At 40.9% G+C, this 19,050-nt stretch overlaps 1 protein-coding gene across 1 annotated transcript in view; it reads right to left on the bottom strand.

Annotated features, from left to right (window-relative positions):
- bub1bb (BUB1 mitotic checkpoint serine/threonine kinase Bb) overlaps window positions 1-19,050 on the bottom strand; it is an 82,847-nt gene that overhangs the window by 63,261 nt on the left and 536 nt on the right. The window contains exons 2-7 of the mRNA XM_043698179.1: window positions 16,106-16,271; window positions 8,468-8,527; window positions 4,881-5,025; window positions 3,379-3,575; window positions 2,341-2,510; window positions 1,357-1,556 (exon numbers count right to left, since the gene is read on the bottom strand). Of these exons, the coding sequence (XP_043554114.1) occupies window positions 1,357-1,556; window positions 2,341-2,510; window positions 3,379-3,575; window positions 4,881-5,025; window positions 8,468-8,527; window positions 16,106-16,239 (906 nt within the window). The 5' untranslated portion in view covers window positions 16,240-16,271. The remainder of the gene's footprint in view (window positions 1-1,356; window positions 1,557-2,340; window positions 2,511-3,378; window positions 3,576-4,880; window positions 5,026-8,467; window positions 8,528-16,105; window positions 16,272-19,050) is intronic.

Raw genomic sequence — 19,050 nt, 5'->3', positions numbered from 1 at the left:
AGGGGAGGGGAGGGAAATATATCCCTGGTGGTGGGGTCCGTTTGCAGGTGGCGGAAATGACGACGGATGATATGATGTATATGGAGGTTGGTGGGGTGTTAGGTGAGGACCAGTGGGGTTCTGTCCTGGTGGAGATTGGAGGGGCGGGGCTCAAGGACAGAGGAGCGGGAAGTGGAGGAGATGCGGTGGAGAGCATCGATCACATCTGGGGGGGAAATTGCGGTCTTTGAAGAAGGAGACCATCTGGGTTGTATGGTATTGGAACTGGTCCTCCTGGGAACAGATGCGGCGGAGAGGAAGGAATCGGGAATATAAAATGTTAACAATTAACTACAACTTCTTTATTAGTAAAGGAAGTTCACTATCGGCACAAGGTGGTTTACTTTTGATTTTGCTTCTGGCGATATTGTAACAACCCATTTGTTTTGACATTTAAACCTAAACTTGATATAGACCATATGTGCCAAACCATACAGATTGACTCAAGTTTGCCTCCCATTTCATCAATTAAGTTAGCTGCAAATGAGTCCTGCTTTTTCATCACCACATATATATAGTACTTTATCAAGACACAGTTTAGTAAGTACAGCATGTTATGCAGAGAAATACAGAAACCACTGTACAATACAGGAAAGGCTCATAAACAGCAACGAGATAAATGAAGAGTTAGTTTTGATGGGGTTGGTTGAGAGAACTGAATGGTGAAACCTTAGGTGAACTCCATGAAATTCTTCAACTTAAAGAGTCTGGATCTGCTTGGTCAGTGTAAACATTGACCTGAACAGGCAAATAGGGTTTTGGTTTTGCACGATATGCAAAGATATTATAATATTGCAGGGTTAACTGCCACTTTGCACCCAAAGGTCCTGAAGTGGGACTACAACTCAAGCTTCTAATTTGGGTGTCAGAATACGCCAGAGCTCAGCTGATTTGACAGCTGAAATTTGCCTGCAGCCACATGACTAATGAAGTGGCCAGCAAGTCTAGTCCCAGAAGCAAAAGACGATCAGTGGCCTTCACTGGGATCATACCCAAGTCCCAGAAGATGACGGTCCTTGGAAGAAGATAATAGGTGGCCAATGAAGTTGGGGGAAATAAAGGAGTGACCCACCACCAAACAAACATGGCTGCCAAAACCACACAATGGGTACGCTGCCATTAACTAAATACCAGCTGAAGCCGTAGGTCATAGCATAGACAGGTCACCAAAAACTCATCCATTCTGGTAAACCCCCAGTAAAGGGTAGGGAAGATACTACAGCACCCCTCACAGGTCACAATTTTAGGCCTCCTCCCCCAACTTATCCTACAATAGTAAAATCCACAATCAGTTTAAAAACATCCTACTCCACTGACCCGCATTCCAGATGTATTCCAGGGTCCTGGGACAATTTCGTTCTCTTTAGCAGAAGTTGAAGGAAGTGTGGACCACTGCTTCTCTGTTGATCTCAGCTCTTCTACAAGTTGGGTGTCCATTCGATTTTCATTGAACACTTCAAAGGTTCCACACTGCTCCTGAGCAGGAGCCACATAGTGGCCAAGACCTTGGTTTAGTGCTAAAACCAAAACAACTTCAATTCATCCATAAATAAAACTCCTCAAGGGGAAAAAAAAAGAAATTGCCCTCCATAACCACCACATCCTCACCACTAATTTAGTTACAACTTAAATACAATAAGAAAATGTTTTCTCCAGCACTCATTTGAAATTCAGCAGAAGTTAGAGGAGGGAGCATGGAAATGTCAAAAGGAGACTGGAGACTGAAGGAAGGAAATTACGATAAATCTTAATTGCATCATATGTGGAAACAGGCCATTTGGCCCAACAAGTCTACAACGATCCCCCGAAGAGTATCGTACCCAGACCCATTCCCCTATTACTTTACATTCCCCTGACCAATGCACCGAACCTACGCATCGCTGAACACTATGGGCAACTTAGCATGGCCAATTCACCTAACTTGCACATCTTTGGACTGTGGAAGGAAACCAGAACACCTGGGGGAAACCCACACAGATACATGGAAAATGTGCAAATGCCACACAGTTGCCGAAGGCTGGAATCGAACCCAAATCCCTGGTGCTGAGGTAGCAGTGCTAACCACTGGGCCACCATTGCTAATTAAATCTCAGCTGGAAGTGTCCAGTTCAGGGCACCAGGTTTTAGAAAGGATGCCAAGGCCATTAATAAGGCGTAGAAAATATCAGAAATTATAAACCAATTACAGGGACATCAAGCACTCTGATTATTTTTTCAGCTTTGACATCTGCCCTTTGTTTCTTCTCTGCAGGAAGAACAAGGAGGGGTGAGGATAAGGGAGAAAGACAGAAACAATCTTACACTGCACTCCACTGCCAACCCTTTTGACCGGTGCCATGGCTCTCTTTTGTCCTCGCCGTTTCAGATCTCCAAGACTAGTTCTTTGTTGAGTTGGCTCAAGAATGGAGTTTTCATTTGTTCCTTCAGCTATGGAGGCTACAACCTGTTTAAATACCCGGGACTGGAAGTGCCTGAGAACAAAATAAAATGTAGGTACCAATTACTACATTAGCCTTTGATCACCATAGCACGAAGTATCCTTCTGTACAGTCATAGAAACTCATGCATGGCTGATACTCCTTGATGTAGCTAATGGATAACTCAGTCTTTAACGTGGAAGAAAAGATACATAATTAAAAGTGACTGATTAACCATGGTCATATCAATTCATGCCAGTGATCCAATCATTTAATCTCTCCTGCCTGTCAACTGATCACAGAATTACTTTGATTATTTTCATCACCTCTCCCATTTGCTTAAAAGCAATCATATCGCTAAATACTTTTTTCCATTTCTAATGAAACTTGAAGTAGTTTCTCTTGTCCAAAATGCTCTCATCTGTTGAGCATCTCTTGCCACCACACTGGAACAGGAAGTCATTGTTGCTGACCTCCTTCACTGCACTGCTCGGGCAATCGGACAGTGAGAGGGACAGTGGCTGAATCAGTGGAGTCTCAAACATTGACAGCAGGATGGTTGAGAGAGGACGGTAAGGGGGCAGCAAGTGGGAGTGGTGTAGTGATCGACCAGCATCCAAAGCAGATTAAAAATCCAAGTTGAGGACAATGGAAACAGGCAGATTTTTAAATTTAAAATATGGTGATAGAACTGCGGGAGCGATTACTGGTGAGGTGTGTAATCAAAACATTTTTAAAAAAAATCATGGGAATGCAACTGCTTGGGTTGTAGTGGCAAACAATCGTACAGATCTCAATCCAGATACCACAGTCAATTCCTAACCTTTAAATAGGCAATTTTATGCACTTTTAGCCAGCAATTCTGCCCAATTGGTAGCAAAAATAAAGTAAACCCTTCTTAAACATAGCAGATACTAGTTACCTCAGATTGTGCTGTAGTTTTTCCACTGGTTCAGCATTGAGCCTAATGCCTTCCTGTAAAATAGCTTCTGCCTTTTTGTTGTTCCCTAGAAGCTCAAACCGTTCAGCCCAGGCAACGTAGAGAGCAGCGTGCGATACACCAATTCCTTTGCTGTTTAAGAAGTCGAACATTTCTAGTGGATCGGTACAGTAGTCAACCTGGAAGCGATTAATGTTGAGAGAACAGGAAATTAGCAATTTCAAGTTGTAAATTCAACTTCTGTGCAGTGAATTAACAGATAAACCAACTGTTTGAATAGGTAGTGTAGGGGTTTTGATACAAAAACAAACTGTTGGTAAACTCAGTAGACTAGCAGTATCTGTGGGGAGAAAGCAGAGTTAACATTCAGTCCAATGACTTTATCAGAACTAATAGCCAGTAGGAAAAAAGGTGGCATTTATGCTGAAGAGGAGATGGTGGGGTTGGGGGGATTGGGATAGGTTGGTGGAGGAGAGACATGAGCAGATAGGTGAGAGATATGAAAGAGATAGGCAGTTGAGGGGATTATGAAAAGTAGGACAGAAGAGAAGGTAAAGTGATAATGAGAGCTTAGAGGAGGGAGTAAATTGCTGAAAGCAATCAATCAATGTAATGTGATAATGAGGGTGGTAAGAATGTGTTGGCTGCGCTAAAAGCAAACCATGCCATGACGGGACCAGAAATGAATCAGCTTCTAAAATTACTGATCTCAATGAAGAGACTTAAAGGCTGCCAGGTCCCCAGGCAGAATGTGAGATGCTGTTCTTTGAGCTTGTGCTGGAACACCACAGGAGGCCTGCGACAGAAATGCTGGCGTAGGAACTTAGCGGTGTGTTGAAGTGGCAAACAACTGGAAGCTCATTTTTATAGTCAGAATATGTGTAAGGATTTTGATACTTGTCATTCCAACTTGTGATTACTGTAGTACAGTAAGGCAAGGTTAGCAATTTTGTAAACAATGCTTATAAATATTCTCCCTATTTCAGCATTATAGCCTTGGTATTTGATTACCTTCCCAGTTCTTTTAATGTTTATAATTGAAGAGTTTTATATAGGATACTTCATTGAGGATGTAACCTACTTTAGGGAAATTATCACAGTGGCCGAAGGAAAAAGGTGAGCAAGCAGTCAGTGGTTAAGAGAGAGAAGTGCGATGGTGGATCAGAGCTAGGGTTCTCACTTTACATTGATAGTGAGCAACAGGAGTCTGATTGATTTTTAGCATCAAGTCTCAGTGATACTTATTGCATAATCTGAAGTCATTTAGACAAGTACTGGAACATTAGTGTTTGGTCATAGCTTAGCACAAAATTATGAGGTGAAGCATTGGGAGAAATTTAAGAAGTTGTTATCCAAAAACATCTCAACGTTGAATAAAATCAGTTAAATGATTAAATATTAATATATTACAAATAGGCAATAAATGTTGAAAGAACAGGGCTGCAATGATCACCTAAGATTCATTGAACAAAAAGCACACTCACAAACTTTAACCAATGACCGAGGTACCGTAGATCACTGTAATATGTATCATCCTTCAGGAAGAGTTTCAAAGCCCTTTCCAAAAGAGCTAAATGATTACTATCTGTTCCACCATGTGGAAACGTCTGTTCCGTCCATTTGATATATCTGTTGAAAACAAACAAAGCAATAGATAGTTTCGAAACTATCACTACTTGAACAGCCAATTCAGCTAGCTGCACTTGTTTGTGGATCACAAAGTTACACAGTGCTATGCAAAAATTCGCACAATGCTCTTAGAATCAGAACAGGGCAGTTCACAAGTGGTTCTATACTTCAATTTAGCCTAACTGGCCTGCACAAACTTTGCTCAAGTTAAATGTTATTTATCTTTGTCAGAGACCCATGTTTGTTTCTCCTTCAACAATTTGAAATTCTCTTTTGAAGCAAAGTCCAAAACAAAATTCAGCGTATTTCCAGATACAAGGAAGAAAACAGTTTGTGTCAGTTCTGGCTCTTCTGGCTTTGTGGGCGGCACGGTGGCACAGTGGTTAGCACTGCTGCCTCACAGCGCCTGAGACCCGGGTTCAATTCCCACCTCAGGCGACTGACTGTGTGGAGTTTGCACGTTCTCCCCGTGTCTGCGTGGGTTTCCTCCGGGTGCTCTGGTTTCCTCCCACAGTCCAAAAGATGTGCAGGGTCAGGTGAATTGGCCATGCTAAATTGCCCCTAGTGTTAGGTAAGGGGTAAATGTAGGGGTATGGGTGGGTTTCGCTTCGGCGGGTCAGTGTGGACTTGTTGGGCCGAAGGGCCTGTTTCCACACTGTAATGTAATGTAATGTAATGTAATCTTAACAATAACGCAAAATTTGTATCATCTGATTACTGATCCTTCTGCCACTGAAAACCACATTTAAAGCCTACATGATTTTGATGAACCTTCACTACTAAGAGCTACATTACAGTCTCTCTATTCTTTTAATAACCAGAGTCATACAACAGGAAACAGACCTTTGGTCCAACCATCCACAGTCCCAAACTAAGTCAAACCATCTCTCTATGTTTGATCCATATCCCTCCAAACATTTTTTACTCATCTGCTTATCAAAGTATCTTTTAAATATTGTAACTGTACCCGCATGCACCACTTCCTCTGGATGTTCATTCTACACACGAACCACATTTAAAAGTTATCCCTCATGTTATTTCATTAATCTTTCTCCTCTCACCTTAAAAACATGCCCCTAGTCTCGAATCCCCCACCCTGGGGAAAAGAAGTCTGCCATTCACCTTATCTATAACCCTCAATCTTATAAACCTTTACAAGGTCACCTCTCAACCTCCTATGCTCCAGGTTAAAAAAAAAAGTTCCAGCCTATGCCCATAGCTCAAAGCCTCCGTTCCTGTCAACATCTTGGTAAATCCCTTCTGAACTCTCTCCAACTTAATATCTATCCTATAACAGGGTGATCAGAACTGGACAGTACTCCAGCAGAGGTTCCTCATCCCCAGAACAGTTCTGGCAAACATCTAGACTTTTTAGAAGTTCTAGAAGTCCTTGATGAAGCAAAATGGAAAAAACCAAACTGAACAATGTTCTGGATAGGTCAGAAACAGATTTTAAGTAAAATTTTGCACAACTTCCTTGATTTTGTATTCCATCTCTGTTAAAGTAAAGGTTTTCACAATCCCTGCCATCTTCGGAGATGTATGTACAAATATCCCCTGGCTGATCAACTTGAAAGTGAAGGACACAAGTGTTCTTGATCTGAAATGAGGAGTAATTTCTTCACAAAGTGGTGAATCCTTGGAACTTTCTTTACCCTAGAGGTCTGTGGAGACCATGTCATTGAGTACATTAAAGAGATTTCAAGATATGATTACACAAATGGACATGGAAAATAGAGCAGTAATGCAGCAATGATGTAAATAATCACCTATGATCAAATCAACTGGCAAAGCAGGTTGAATGACTTTTTGTGTTCATATGTTCCAATTCAAATTCAGAGCTCTGCTCGTCAACCCCTTTTAAATATTTTCGGTTTAAGCATACTATATTTTCTTTTTCTTCTCATCATTTGACATTTCTCTGTTAAACACCATCTGCCACATGGCTGCACATTTCACAGGTTGTCCTTGGTTGTATGGGACTTAAAAGTCAATCAGTAAATTTTGAAATTATGCGATAACACAAAAATACATTAATCCTATGATGAGCCTCTGGGTAACGCCATTTGATTTTCTCTTTCCATCCCGAAGGAATATTTTTGTGACAGATTTGTGCTCCATACCCAAATACGTAACCACATGTCCATGGGACTTATTTTGCAAACTATTGGGATAGTTAGTCAAATATCTTTTGAAATCCATGAATCCACAAATAATCTGCCATAGTGTAAAAGAACTGAAGTTCATTAACACTATTTTCCTTTAATAAATTCATGACAATTTTCATATTACCTCAATGAGGCTCCTCAAGTCACAAATAATCTTGGCTTGTATTTATGTTCAAAAATGTTCACAATCAATATTTGTCTGACTGGCATACAATCACTAATTGCAAATGGTGCAATACGGACAATCCCAATTGCAACTGAAATCTCAATTTTGACCTTACATCCTACATGAGTGCAAGACACATCACTTTTGTGCTTCTTAAAAAAAAGCAGCAGGGTACTGCTCACATTTTTATTACTCTCTTTTCAATTTTTTTAAATCGCATCAAACATTGGTACACTTCTTGACTGTTACACTGCATTGATGTTCTGGGGAAGTGGATGCTGCCAAAATACTTAACACTTGTAGATATAGAGATGATGATAGGCTACTTTTTGTTTATAACTGGCCCCACGCTTAAATTGTGTGTTTCTCAGTCATAATACTCGAAATTACAATAGCTACTAATCTACTAGAGACGTTGCTGGCTAATTGCCCAGAGTCTGAAGTCACAATAGGCCAGACCAGGCCTTTTTTCTTCCCTAAAGGCAAGAGACCGGATGAATTTTCCCAAAACTTAACAATAGTTTCATAGTTATCATTAGATACTTCTTGCCAGATTTCTACTGAATTTAAATTCCAGCATCTGCCATGACAGGATTTGAACCTGTCAAGAACATTACCTGGGTCTCTGGATTAATGATAATGGCCTAGCGATACTACCACTAGGCTATTGCCTCCGCCAAGCATATATGCATTATATATACACATTCTGACTAAACCCATCTTGGGCTGGAATATCTTTTCCTCCCTAGATTTTTCCAGAAGTACTTTATTCTATAGCTATTTATCTCAGCTTCTGGTGAAGGTCGATTTCTGCTTTATCCTGATGCCTAATCACTACTTTCTCAAAACACTTGAGCTCCAGCTATGCTGAGGTTCAAGTATCTATATTAAATAGCTTTGTCCTGTCTCAGAACTTGCCCCACTGGCCCAGAAAACTGAAGTTCCCTTCTGGTCATTTCTCTAGCTATACACTAGCATTTGATAATCATGTATTCACTGTTGGCACATTATTGAAAGAAACAGATCTTTACAGAAAATATAATCTCGGATAATCTGGCATCCCAAATTCTTTCCAATGAAACAATGGATCAAAAATCTAACTGCTTACCTGTCCCAGACATCCAGAGGATCATTACCAGAATAAAATCGGATTTCTGTCTCAAAGGCTCTGGGAAAAGAAAAGGTACTTTTTTTGTTATATATTTACTGAAAATGTTTTTTTCCTTAAAACAAAAACACAAACCAGAAGAAAATACAAAATAATAAAAGTACAAAAGTACAGAAAAGTAGAAATGATATATGTTATGTTATTACAGTAACATTAACTGCAGACTATTGTCCAAGATACAGTCGACTCAAAATTTACTTAACTTAAACCAAATTAGCACAACTCAAATTAAATGAGATAACACTAAATTAAATTACAATATACAGAAATTAAATTACATCACGTTATACTATATTATATTACATTGCTCCACTGGTCACACCTCCATCAAGGCTCCTGTCCACAGGAGCAACAGTAATTGTACCCGTATTTACGAGGCCACCACCCGGGGCCCTAATCAATAAGGCAGACAGATCCATGTCTATAGAAATTAGAAAGGGCTGCCATGTCTTATGCTCCGTTCCATGGTGCACCATACTTGTCAAGCGATCCTGAGTGATGTGCTCCATCACCAGTCTGTACCACCCTGCGAGGCCTGGAGGCTTTCCTGATATCCAGTTCCTTCAGATGTTCTTCCTCGCACAGTTCGTCAAAATATTTAACAACCTGTTCCCGTGCTCATCTAGAGAGGGAAGGTTCGGTAGTCCCAAGAGGAGGCACACCAGTTCCCCCCAACTTCCATGCCCAGAATCCTCTCCAGGTCATGAACTATGGTCCCCCAGTATCCGCTGACCTTGAAACAGGACCAGAAACGATGTATAAAAGATGCCAATATTGTTTACACATTTGGGACATTTCGGGAAGGTTCCTTTCTTAAATTTTGCTAATCTCTCTGGCACCACATGGGCCCTGTGAAGGATCTTCAGTTGCATCGCTTGCGCCCTATTATATATTGAAATCTTTACATTCCTCCATATATCCTCCCACATTTCCAATGAGATTTCCTCCCCCAACTCCTGATTCCAAATCTCATGAGGTCTCTCCATATCCCCCAAGGCATTCCCTCTCTGTAAATGGTATATGGTACCACATCGGAGCACTCTACGTTCTATATCTGACTTGTAGGGCTGAGTCAAGAGTGTGGTTTTCTGTATATAATCCCCAACTTGGAAATATCAGAAATGGTCCCGATTAGGGATTCTGTATTTCTGATCTAACTGGCTAAAAGGCATCAAGACCCCCACCCCCCCAAATAAATCTCCCAGACAGAAGATTCCTTTACCCTCCCAAGTTTTGAGGTTGGAGCCCATTGACCCCAGCCCAAATCCTGGGGTTCCCACTAACGGGGTAAACGGCGAAGTCTTAAACAAATTGCCCTCACGCTGCTGCATCACCCTCCATGTTTTACCATATTTATCATAATCGGACTGTGTGTTCAACCACCAACCTCACTCTATCCATGAACGGTAATTTACGAGGGCACATTTTGCCCGAGAGGCCTCCACATCAAGTCACGTCGATTTTGGGTCATTGTGTATCCATTTGCCTACACATGACAACAGAGTGCCTATTTGATACTTCTTCAAATACCATCCACACAACCCCACCCCCAAAAAAGGGCATGACCTCTGATTTTGTAAAATTTATCTTTATCCTGAACAGCTACCAAATAATTTAATATTTTTGTATTAACCGAGGTATGGATTTTTCGGGGTTTTTAGCTAAAAACAAAAAGGACATTCTCTGCATAGAGACTAATTTTGTGTGCCCCAACAAGTAGGTAAAATCCCTTGTATTCGGGTGGAGGCACTAGCCCCAGCTCCTCACACAACTCCACTAATTGTCTAGACTGCAGAGATGTACCAGACAGCCCTCTTGGTATCCTGTCTACCTCAGAGTCTGAGACAACTAAAGTCTCCTCCTATAATCATACAGCGCACCCCAAGAGCCATTAACTTAGAAACTGTATCAACCAAAAATTTTGAGGTTGCATGCCAGGGGACAGTAAATGTCAGGATATCATACTCTTCTCAGCTTATTAGCGCCTCGAGAATGATGAACAGTCTATATTCATCCTTCATTTGATCTGTCACCCAAAATGGGAGGTTCTTTCGTACCAGTATGGCCACCCCTCTGCTTTTGGAGCTCAGGGAGGATAAGAACACCCTATTGTATCCTCCCTGCTGTAACTTCAAGTGCTCCCCATCAGTCAGATGTCAACACTTTCCTCCTTAAGATTTGAGCGGTGGGGGGGGGGGGCACTGGGCTGGTCCAGACCCGCACATTGTGATCCGGTAGGCCCACTCCATACTCACCCGCCCGACTCTATCTCCAGGCCAAGCAACTCGAAGCCATCCCTCGAAGACGACAGCAGGATTTTCACCTTCACGTTCAGGTAAGCCCAAGATCCGTAAATTTTTTTCTCAGACCTCGATTTGAAGTCATCTACTTGGTCCTGCAGGGTCCAAACCTGGCTTCCAAGGTTTGGACCTGCCCTCTGACCTCTCCGTCATGGCCTCAGAGGCCATGGTCCTCTGTTCCACAGCCTCCACTGCTGATCCAAGGTCTGGATCTCCTACTCATGCTTTGCCAGTATGGCAGTGATTGGTTCCAGTGCAACCTCGATCTTTTCACAGAGGTTTGTAAACTCAGTTAATAATTGCTGTTGCTCCATTGAACTCAAGGGCACTGCCACGGGGTCAATGCAATGGCCTCAGGGGTACCCGATATAGTAGGGGAATGCCTGCTCGCTGCTCTCCCCTAAAGCCTTTCCCTTTGATGTCTTCATATCAGCTTCTGAACTCAAACCTGATTTAAAAGGGGCTCTAGGTATTCTACTTATTTGAAACTCCAGACTTTCCTCAGGGGTGGCTAATTTGGAGGGGGTGGTGGTGGTAAGAGCCCACCTTGCCTGGGGTATGGCACAGAGCTCAACACAGCAGACTCTTCAGACTGCCACCAGATTCAAATCTCCAGAAAAAGGTACTTACAATGAAACAACATTGTTAATTAAGATGAACATCGACAGCCATCTGCATATGATGTAACTACTTAAGCACAGAGAGAACTGCAAGTTTGACAATCCAGATGTCGAAAACTATAAGGCAACCAGATTTCTTACTGCTCTGCATGATATTAACAATGTGCTGAGTTAGCCAAGAAGAATCATTGCTTATTCAAAGCAAGGTCCTGAATAATTTAATATAGCCTGTAAACAAACCTCCAGCACCATCAAGTTTCACCCATTTAGGACAAGGGTAGCTATAGCATAAAAACACTTCAAGTTATCCTCCAAGTCAGATGCCATTCTGACCTGGAGATGCATCATTTTTTTTTTTTAAATTGCTGATGGATTAAAATTATACAGAATGCAATGGCTCAAGAAGTGGTTTAGAAACACCACGTTTGAAGTGTGCAAGTCAGGCTGTGCCAGCAACACAAATAAATTTTAAATCTATTTTAGCATGACAATTGCCACTAGAACCAAGATGACAAAATATTTTATACATACTAACAAATATCCAGAGACAGCCGACTTAAAGTTAGCTTAGAGAGTCAGTAGAATGTGAAAAATTATTTTTGTTTTAAAAAATATGCATTTTAAGTTATTGGGACCAGCACACTGTATATCATAACATTCAAGGAACAGACAGTTCAAAGGTGTTCCTATATTTGACTGTTCCAAAATTAATTATATTCAATATTGCTTAAGGATAGTCCTTGTTGCAAAATTTTCAACAGACTGAAAAAAAAAGTGTTCATGGGTCATTGAAGACCAGTCTTAGATCACACACAGTTAATTAGAGAAGCAGATAACATGGCATGAAGTGTCATGTACAAAAGAACTATTGAACTGGACAGCTGAAAAGGCCATAAAAGAGGTCTACTCAGAATCAGTGAGAATCAAGAGTAGTTGGAGAGCTCTATGCAGTCAGAACTCAGGCAAATGATCTGGGAGTTAGTAGGTAGCTAAGTGTTAAGAGTTTGGACACAAAAACCAGGCTTTTTATAATTTATGGCTCAGAACAGGAGTTAAAAACTCACAAGCAGCAAATGCTTCGTGTATCTCATCCAGCTTGAAAAAATATCCACTTTGGTGAAACCAGCAGTCTGCGAACACTGTACAAGTACAGTTTACGAATTCAAGGGAGTTAAGCTCCAGGAAAGAAAAGGTGAACTATGAGAACTTGAGCAAACACTAAGGCTGCCAACATCTGAGTAGGTCTTGAGGGAGTTTCAAAGCCAGGTTGTCAAAAGTGAAGCATCATAATCAAGATTTCAGTGTTAATTTTTCATCCATGGAGCTTCCAACTCCAAACAGTATCACAAATCTAGAATTTGAGAGAGCCAATAGTGACTTAACTCCTCCAATTTAAAACGGCCTTCAACACAATGATTACGCCACATCTATGCAGTTGTTTGAAGACTTATCTTGTGAAAGCAGTCAACCCTTCCAAAAGAAAATCTAACAAACAAGGGAATAGGGATAGTGATCAAGTACATCACTGCAACCTCCAAACAGGAATTACAAAATACTACAAATGCTGAAGCTAGAAAAAGCTGAGAACACAAACAGGTCAATCAGCATCTTCAGGTGGATAAAGCACATTCCAGATGTGTCCTCAACTCGAGATGTAAAACAATGAGTTGGCATATCTGTGGATCCTGATGGATTTAGATCCTTAAAAAGAAACAAGTGGTATAGTTGATGTGTTAATCTTAATTTTTCAAAATCCATTAGTTGGGGAAGGATCCTTTTTTGGGGGTAGAAGAGACAGAGACAGACAGACAGACAGCTGTTAGACCAGCAGGATACTGTGCACAGTTGAGGGCCCCACATTTTACAAAAATGTGAATGCAAAAGCGATTTACAAGAATAATTCCAGGATTGAGGAAAGATTGGGACTGGTTTTCTTGAAAAGGCGGCACCCGAAAAGGAGATTTAGTAGAAGTTTCAAGATCATGAGCGAGTTGAATAGAGTAGCTAGGGAGCTGTCCCCAATCATAAAAAAAAGAACAAGGGCAGATTTAAAGTGACATGCTCAGTTATGTGAGGAAAACAACTTTTTCAGTGAGTAATTAATGCATGGAAATCACTACCAGGAAACAGAGGAGGCACATTCAACTGGAGGCAGTCAAGAAAGTAGAGGATCTGTATTTGAACAGGAAATTGGCACAACGGAATAGAACCGGATCAATAGGATGGGCCAAATGACTACCTCCTCCTCTGTAACAATTCTGTGATTCTGTATTCTGACAAAACCATGTTGGCTCTGGCAAAGGGAAATAATGCTTAATTTATTTGAATTCTTTGGAAGGGGCATTGAGTATAAGGATAGGCAAGTTATGCTGCAGCTTTACAGAACTTTAGAGTCATAGAGATGTACAGCATGGAAACAGACCCTTCGGTCCAACCCGTCCATGCCGACCAGCTATCCCAACCCAAACTAGCCCTACCTGCCAGCACCCGGCCTATATCCCTCCAAACCCTTCCTATTCATATACTCATCCAAATGCCTCATAAATGTTGCAATTGTATCAGCCTCCACCACATCCTCTGGCAGCTCATTCCATACACGTACCACCCACTGCGTGAAAAAGTTGCCCCTTAGGTCTCTTTTATATCTTTCCCCTCTCACCCCAAACCTATGCCCTCTAGTTCTGGACTCCCCGACCTCAGGGAAAAGACTTTGTCTATTTATCCTATCCATGCCCCTCATAATTTTGTAAACCTCTAAGGTCACCCCTCAGCCTCTAACGCTTCAGGGAAAACAACCCCAGCCTGTTCAGCCTCTCCCTGTAGCTCAGATCCTCCAACCCTGGCAACATCCTTGTAAATCTTTTCTGAATTCTTTCAAGTTTCACAACATCTTTCCGATAGGAAGGAGATCAGAATTGCACGCAATATTCCAACAGTGGCCTAACCAATGTCCTGTACAGCCGCAATATGACCTCCCAACTCCTGTACTCAATACGCTGACCAATAAAGGAAAGCATACCAAATGCCTTCTTCACTATCCTATCTACCTGCAACTCCACTTTCAAGGAGCTTTGAACCTGCACGCCAAGGTCTCTTTAGTTAACAAGGAGATTGATTAGGTCTCTCACATGGAATATTGCATACTGTTCTGGTTACCATACTACCAGAGGGGTGTGGATGCTTCAGAGAGGGTACAGAAAAGGTTTACCAGGATGTTGCCTGATATGGGGGATTTTAGCTATGAAGAAAGTTTGGATAGACTGGGGTTGTTTTCACTGGAATGCAGGTATTTGAGGGGAGACCTGATAGAAGAAGTTTATAAGATTGTGAATGGCATGTGTAGAGTGGAAATTGAGGCCTTTGGAATCTTTCCTCAAAAGGCAGTGGACACAGAAATCTTTAAATATTTAAGGCAGAAGTAGCTTATAAAAAGTGTGAAAGATTAGTCAGGGGTATGCAGGAATATAAAGTGGAGCTTAAAATCAGATTAGTCATGATATTAATCAAATGGCATTACAGACTCAAAAGTTCAAACAACCCACTGTCGTTCCTCACTCGTATTAAATAGGACTGCTCCAATCAGGGCTGAACTTGGCCTCCCACCCCCAAGATGTCAATCTGCTTGTTCCCATTTCTTAAGCAGTGTTCTTTCATTTAAATCCAATGGTGCTTATCCAGATGATTGATTAGATTGCCAAAGCTATCTCCTTGTTAGGCAATTCAATACAAAACGATTGGTTACAAGGATGAATAAAGTAGCAAATATGGACAATATTCCACTTTCAGAGCAGACTGGATAGTCTGATTTATTGAACATGGATATGAAATTAATATTTGACGAAATGTTGCCAGTGTTTTTTTTCCATTAGCAACTAGCTAAGTCATTAATTCAAATCTCACCATGCTCAATTGTGAAACTGATTTCTTGAAATCTGCTAACTTGTTGATTGACGCCATGCAAAGTGACCACAAAAACTGCCAGCTTCTATCTAGGCCATGACTTATGTGCTGATGTCTAACAAAAAGGAATCTGCAAGTCCCTCTCATCATGGGCAAGATGTAACCGTAACCCACCAAGCAAGGGTCACTTTCAGTGCCACCTGGATTGGCTTGCAAGCAACTTAATTGTACAAGCAATTACTATGAAGTAAGGCAGCTTTTCTTTCTACAGGGAAGTAGGGAAAAGCAATTAAAACTAAACTATGAACAACATCTAGAACCTTTTTTTTTTTAAAAAATTGTAACTTGCTTTAAAGAAATTTGATTGTTTTAGAATCTTGGCTGCTGTGAAATGTATCAGTTGTCAAAACGTGAGCATGGTTTTCACAGCAGGTTCTTTGGACGTGGATTGACCAGATGTCTCCTCAGGTGAAAACACTTAACAAGATTATCTGGTGTAAAAAAGGTAAGGGAAACATGAATAGAGCAGTGTAATGATAGTAATATTGCACACTGCATGGTCGAAATATGATCTACTTAATTCTCTTTGAGAATATCATTTGTCACAAAATGTATAAAAGTGGCTTGTTCCCTTCTATATTTAGAACTATTCTGAAGTTTGAATAATGCAGTGCTTCTACTCCAACCCAGTCTCCCGTTCCCTATCAAAATTACCCTGTAAACAAAAATCAAATAAATAGCAAAACAGCATTACTTACTGTTTCTGCTCTTGAATACTGATATGACTTAAAGCTTCATGCTGTGCAAGCACATCCTTAAGTGTATTCACATCCCGGCCTTGTTTCAAAGGCTGGACATTCTCCTTACTCAGTTCCCAGTCTGCCTCTGCCATCTTATCACGTTAGATAGTGTTAACAGCAGAACCTTGAAAATTAAAAGCACAACATACATATTTAAATAATTAAGATAAATTTATGAAAGATTAGTAGGGTAATAGATAGAGAGAGATTACTGAAAATGTCATGACATACCAATAGCCCGAGAGTCAGAAAGTTGGTGTAATTATACAATTTAAATGTCAGACCTTGAATTATTAAATTCAATTTTTGTTAATGCCAAAATACATATCCAGTTACAAAATTAATCTTTTGATACAGTTACATCACTACAAGAGACCACACTAACAACCATAACTTTTCACTTACAAATGGGAGGGGCTTTTAACAGACCAAGCTTATTATTATCTGGGATCCATATTTCAAAAGGCTTGTGGAAACAGATTCTACACTGCTATAGACAACAATGGGAGAAGAACAAACATCTGTTTCCAATGGGTTTTGGAAAATGAAGTGGTCCAGGATTCTTAAGCCTACAGTGTGGGGACAACTGAATAATTGACAACATTCTCATGGGTTAAAATAAAGAGGATTACTTATTCACACACGCATCCCAAAAAAAATTTCAAATCATACTCACGGATATACAGAAACTGGTTAATGAGAATATTACATTTTTACAAGTTAAACAATAGTTTGCAATTTATGACTGAAGTGTCTTGGAAAACACATCCTGAAGCTGATTGAAGTCAGCAGCATCTGCAAGTGTTTGACCCTGGAAAAACTATCATGGCCTTTAACAGATTCAAACATCCAAATCTTGTACGAGTTGTAGTTTGTGGGTGAGACAGTTTCCAGTATTTCATGACCTATGAGAGCGGTGTTTCCAAAAGAGGAAAAAGCTTCTAAACTGTGAAGTTCAACCGCCTGGAAAAATCCAAAATAAACACAATGTTCCACAAAAATGCAAAGATCTAACCAAAGAACAGTCCTTAATAAACTTCCAACAGTCAACATTGTTGGAAAATAGCAATAACAGCTTACAGACTGGAATCAGACAATATGTCTGAAATTGACACACCACATGGAAGCAGTCAGAAAGCTGAAAGACTTTACCTATATCCAAGTGATATACCCCAGAAAGAATGGCAAACATGGATTGTAAAGAGCAATGAAGAGATTAAATAGGTCAGGATGTGGACAAGTCGTGTTGCTGCTGAACATGGTGATCCATAATGAATATATCTGCACCGTTTGCAGCCTGAGGAACTTTGGATAAAAAAGTTGACAAGCTGAAGACATTGCACCACCTCAGATGGGGGGTATGTTATATTTACACTTTGCTCCAGGTAGATATGACTATAGTTAAGGCAAGCATGAACACCTTAGGGTAGTGCTCGAGGATTTTCAGCTCCTGCAATTGCCCATTAACTATGGAAAGGTTCTCGCAAGCTGTGTGGATGAAAGTGGAAGCTGTGGGAAAGATGAGCAAACAGCTTGCAGCACTGTGGTACAGGAAGCCAATTAAGTGGAGAGAGGAAATTGGAATAGATGCTAGGTCTTATGAGACAGACAGACAGTCATCAGCAATCACTCATTAACATGTATAAATGTCCACCTTGGAAACTCCAGATCACTGGTCATGGATTCTGTAGATCCTTGAGTGGCTGATTATCCTGGTCCTGGAGCAGCATCACTGACACATCTGGCAGATGTTTCCAGAGTGTGGAATTGTTTCTTAGTCTTGAATTTGCTGGTATTCCTTTATCTGGTTCCTTTTCTGTACTCTTGTTGACAAGTTTTGAAGAATTGCCCTGTTCATACAGGAGCTTCCTCCAAATCAGTTTCTTCTCAACAAGGGTTTCCCACATGTTGACATTCTTGTTGCATTTTGAGGGAAGCTTTCAGGGGAGCCTTTCAAATGCTCCCTTTGTACTCCTCTTATTCAAATGTCTTCGTTGAGTTGGGTAAAGATTATTTGCTTTGGCAGTTGGAACTCAGGCATCCTAATATGAGGCCAGCACAGCAGAATTGATTTTGAATGATTATGCCCTCAATGCTGGTGCTATTGGCTACTTTGAGCATGTCAATATTAGTACACCTGTCCTCCCAGCTGATGTGGAAGATCCAACTCAAAGTGTCTACATGTAGTTCAGATTTTAAAGCCATATGGAAAACAGCAGACAGTGTAATTAGCAAGATAGATATTGTTCTATCCAAACTTGATTGCAAGCCTCAAAGACTACGTGGCCAGCCCAGTACCAAGTTAAGGACATCTCCTTAGGACTGGAAAGAAGTTGACGTGGAGATGATTATCAGATTAGCCATGATCTCACTGAATGACAAAGCAGACACAATGGGCCAAATAAGCCTACTACCTCTACATGATGGTCTCAAATGCCAAGATCAATATTGGTGCCAAGACAAGTACCATCCCTTTATGCTTCTTACATGAGGGTGTTCAAGAAACCAGTACTGCCCACATATGATAAGCCATCTGCTTGTAACCTATTTGACTTCTCATGCATTGGCACAATATATATCAAATGCAACATGGATCCTCCAGATGGACATCTTTTATATTCTAAAAACAGCTGCCCTAGCTATTATCTACCAGTATATACAAATTAACATATTGTGATCCATGAGGTTACAAACACATCAATTGTAACACCATAGATTCCAGACCACAACATCAAACTCATACGTTTGGCTCAGAGACAAACGGGGCAGATTCAGCAAGCTGCAACTACCATCAGCAGGTAGACTGAATGCACTCAGCAAGACCTAAACTGCTCATCTCTCCCTCTCCCCACATTCCCTCCCAGGCGCACACCCCCCTCCTCCCCACCTCCCCCCACACTCCC

Source organism: Chiloscyllium plagiosum, chromosome 10 (assembly GCF_004010195.1).
Source record: "Chiloscyllium plagiosum isolate BGI_BamShark_2017 chromosome 10, ASM401019v2, whole genome shotgun sequence".
Classification (NCBI taxonomy): Eukaryota; Metazoa; Chordata; class Chondrichthyes; order Orectolobiformes; family Hemiscylliidae; genus Chiloscyllium; species Chiloscyllium plagiosum.
This window is presented reverse-complemented; position numbering and strand designations above follow the sequence as displayed.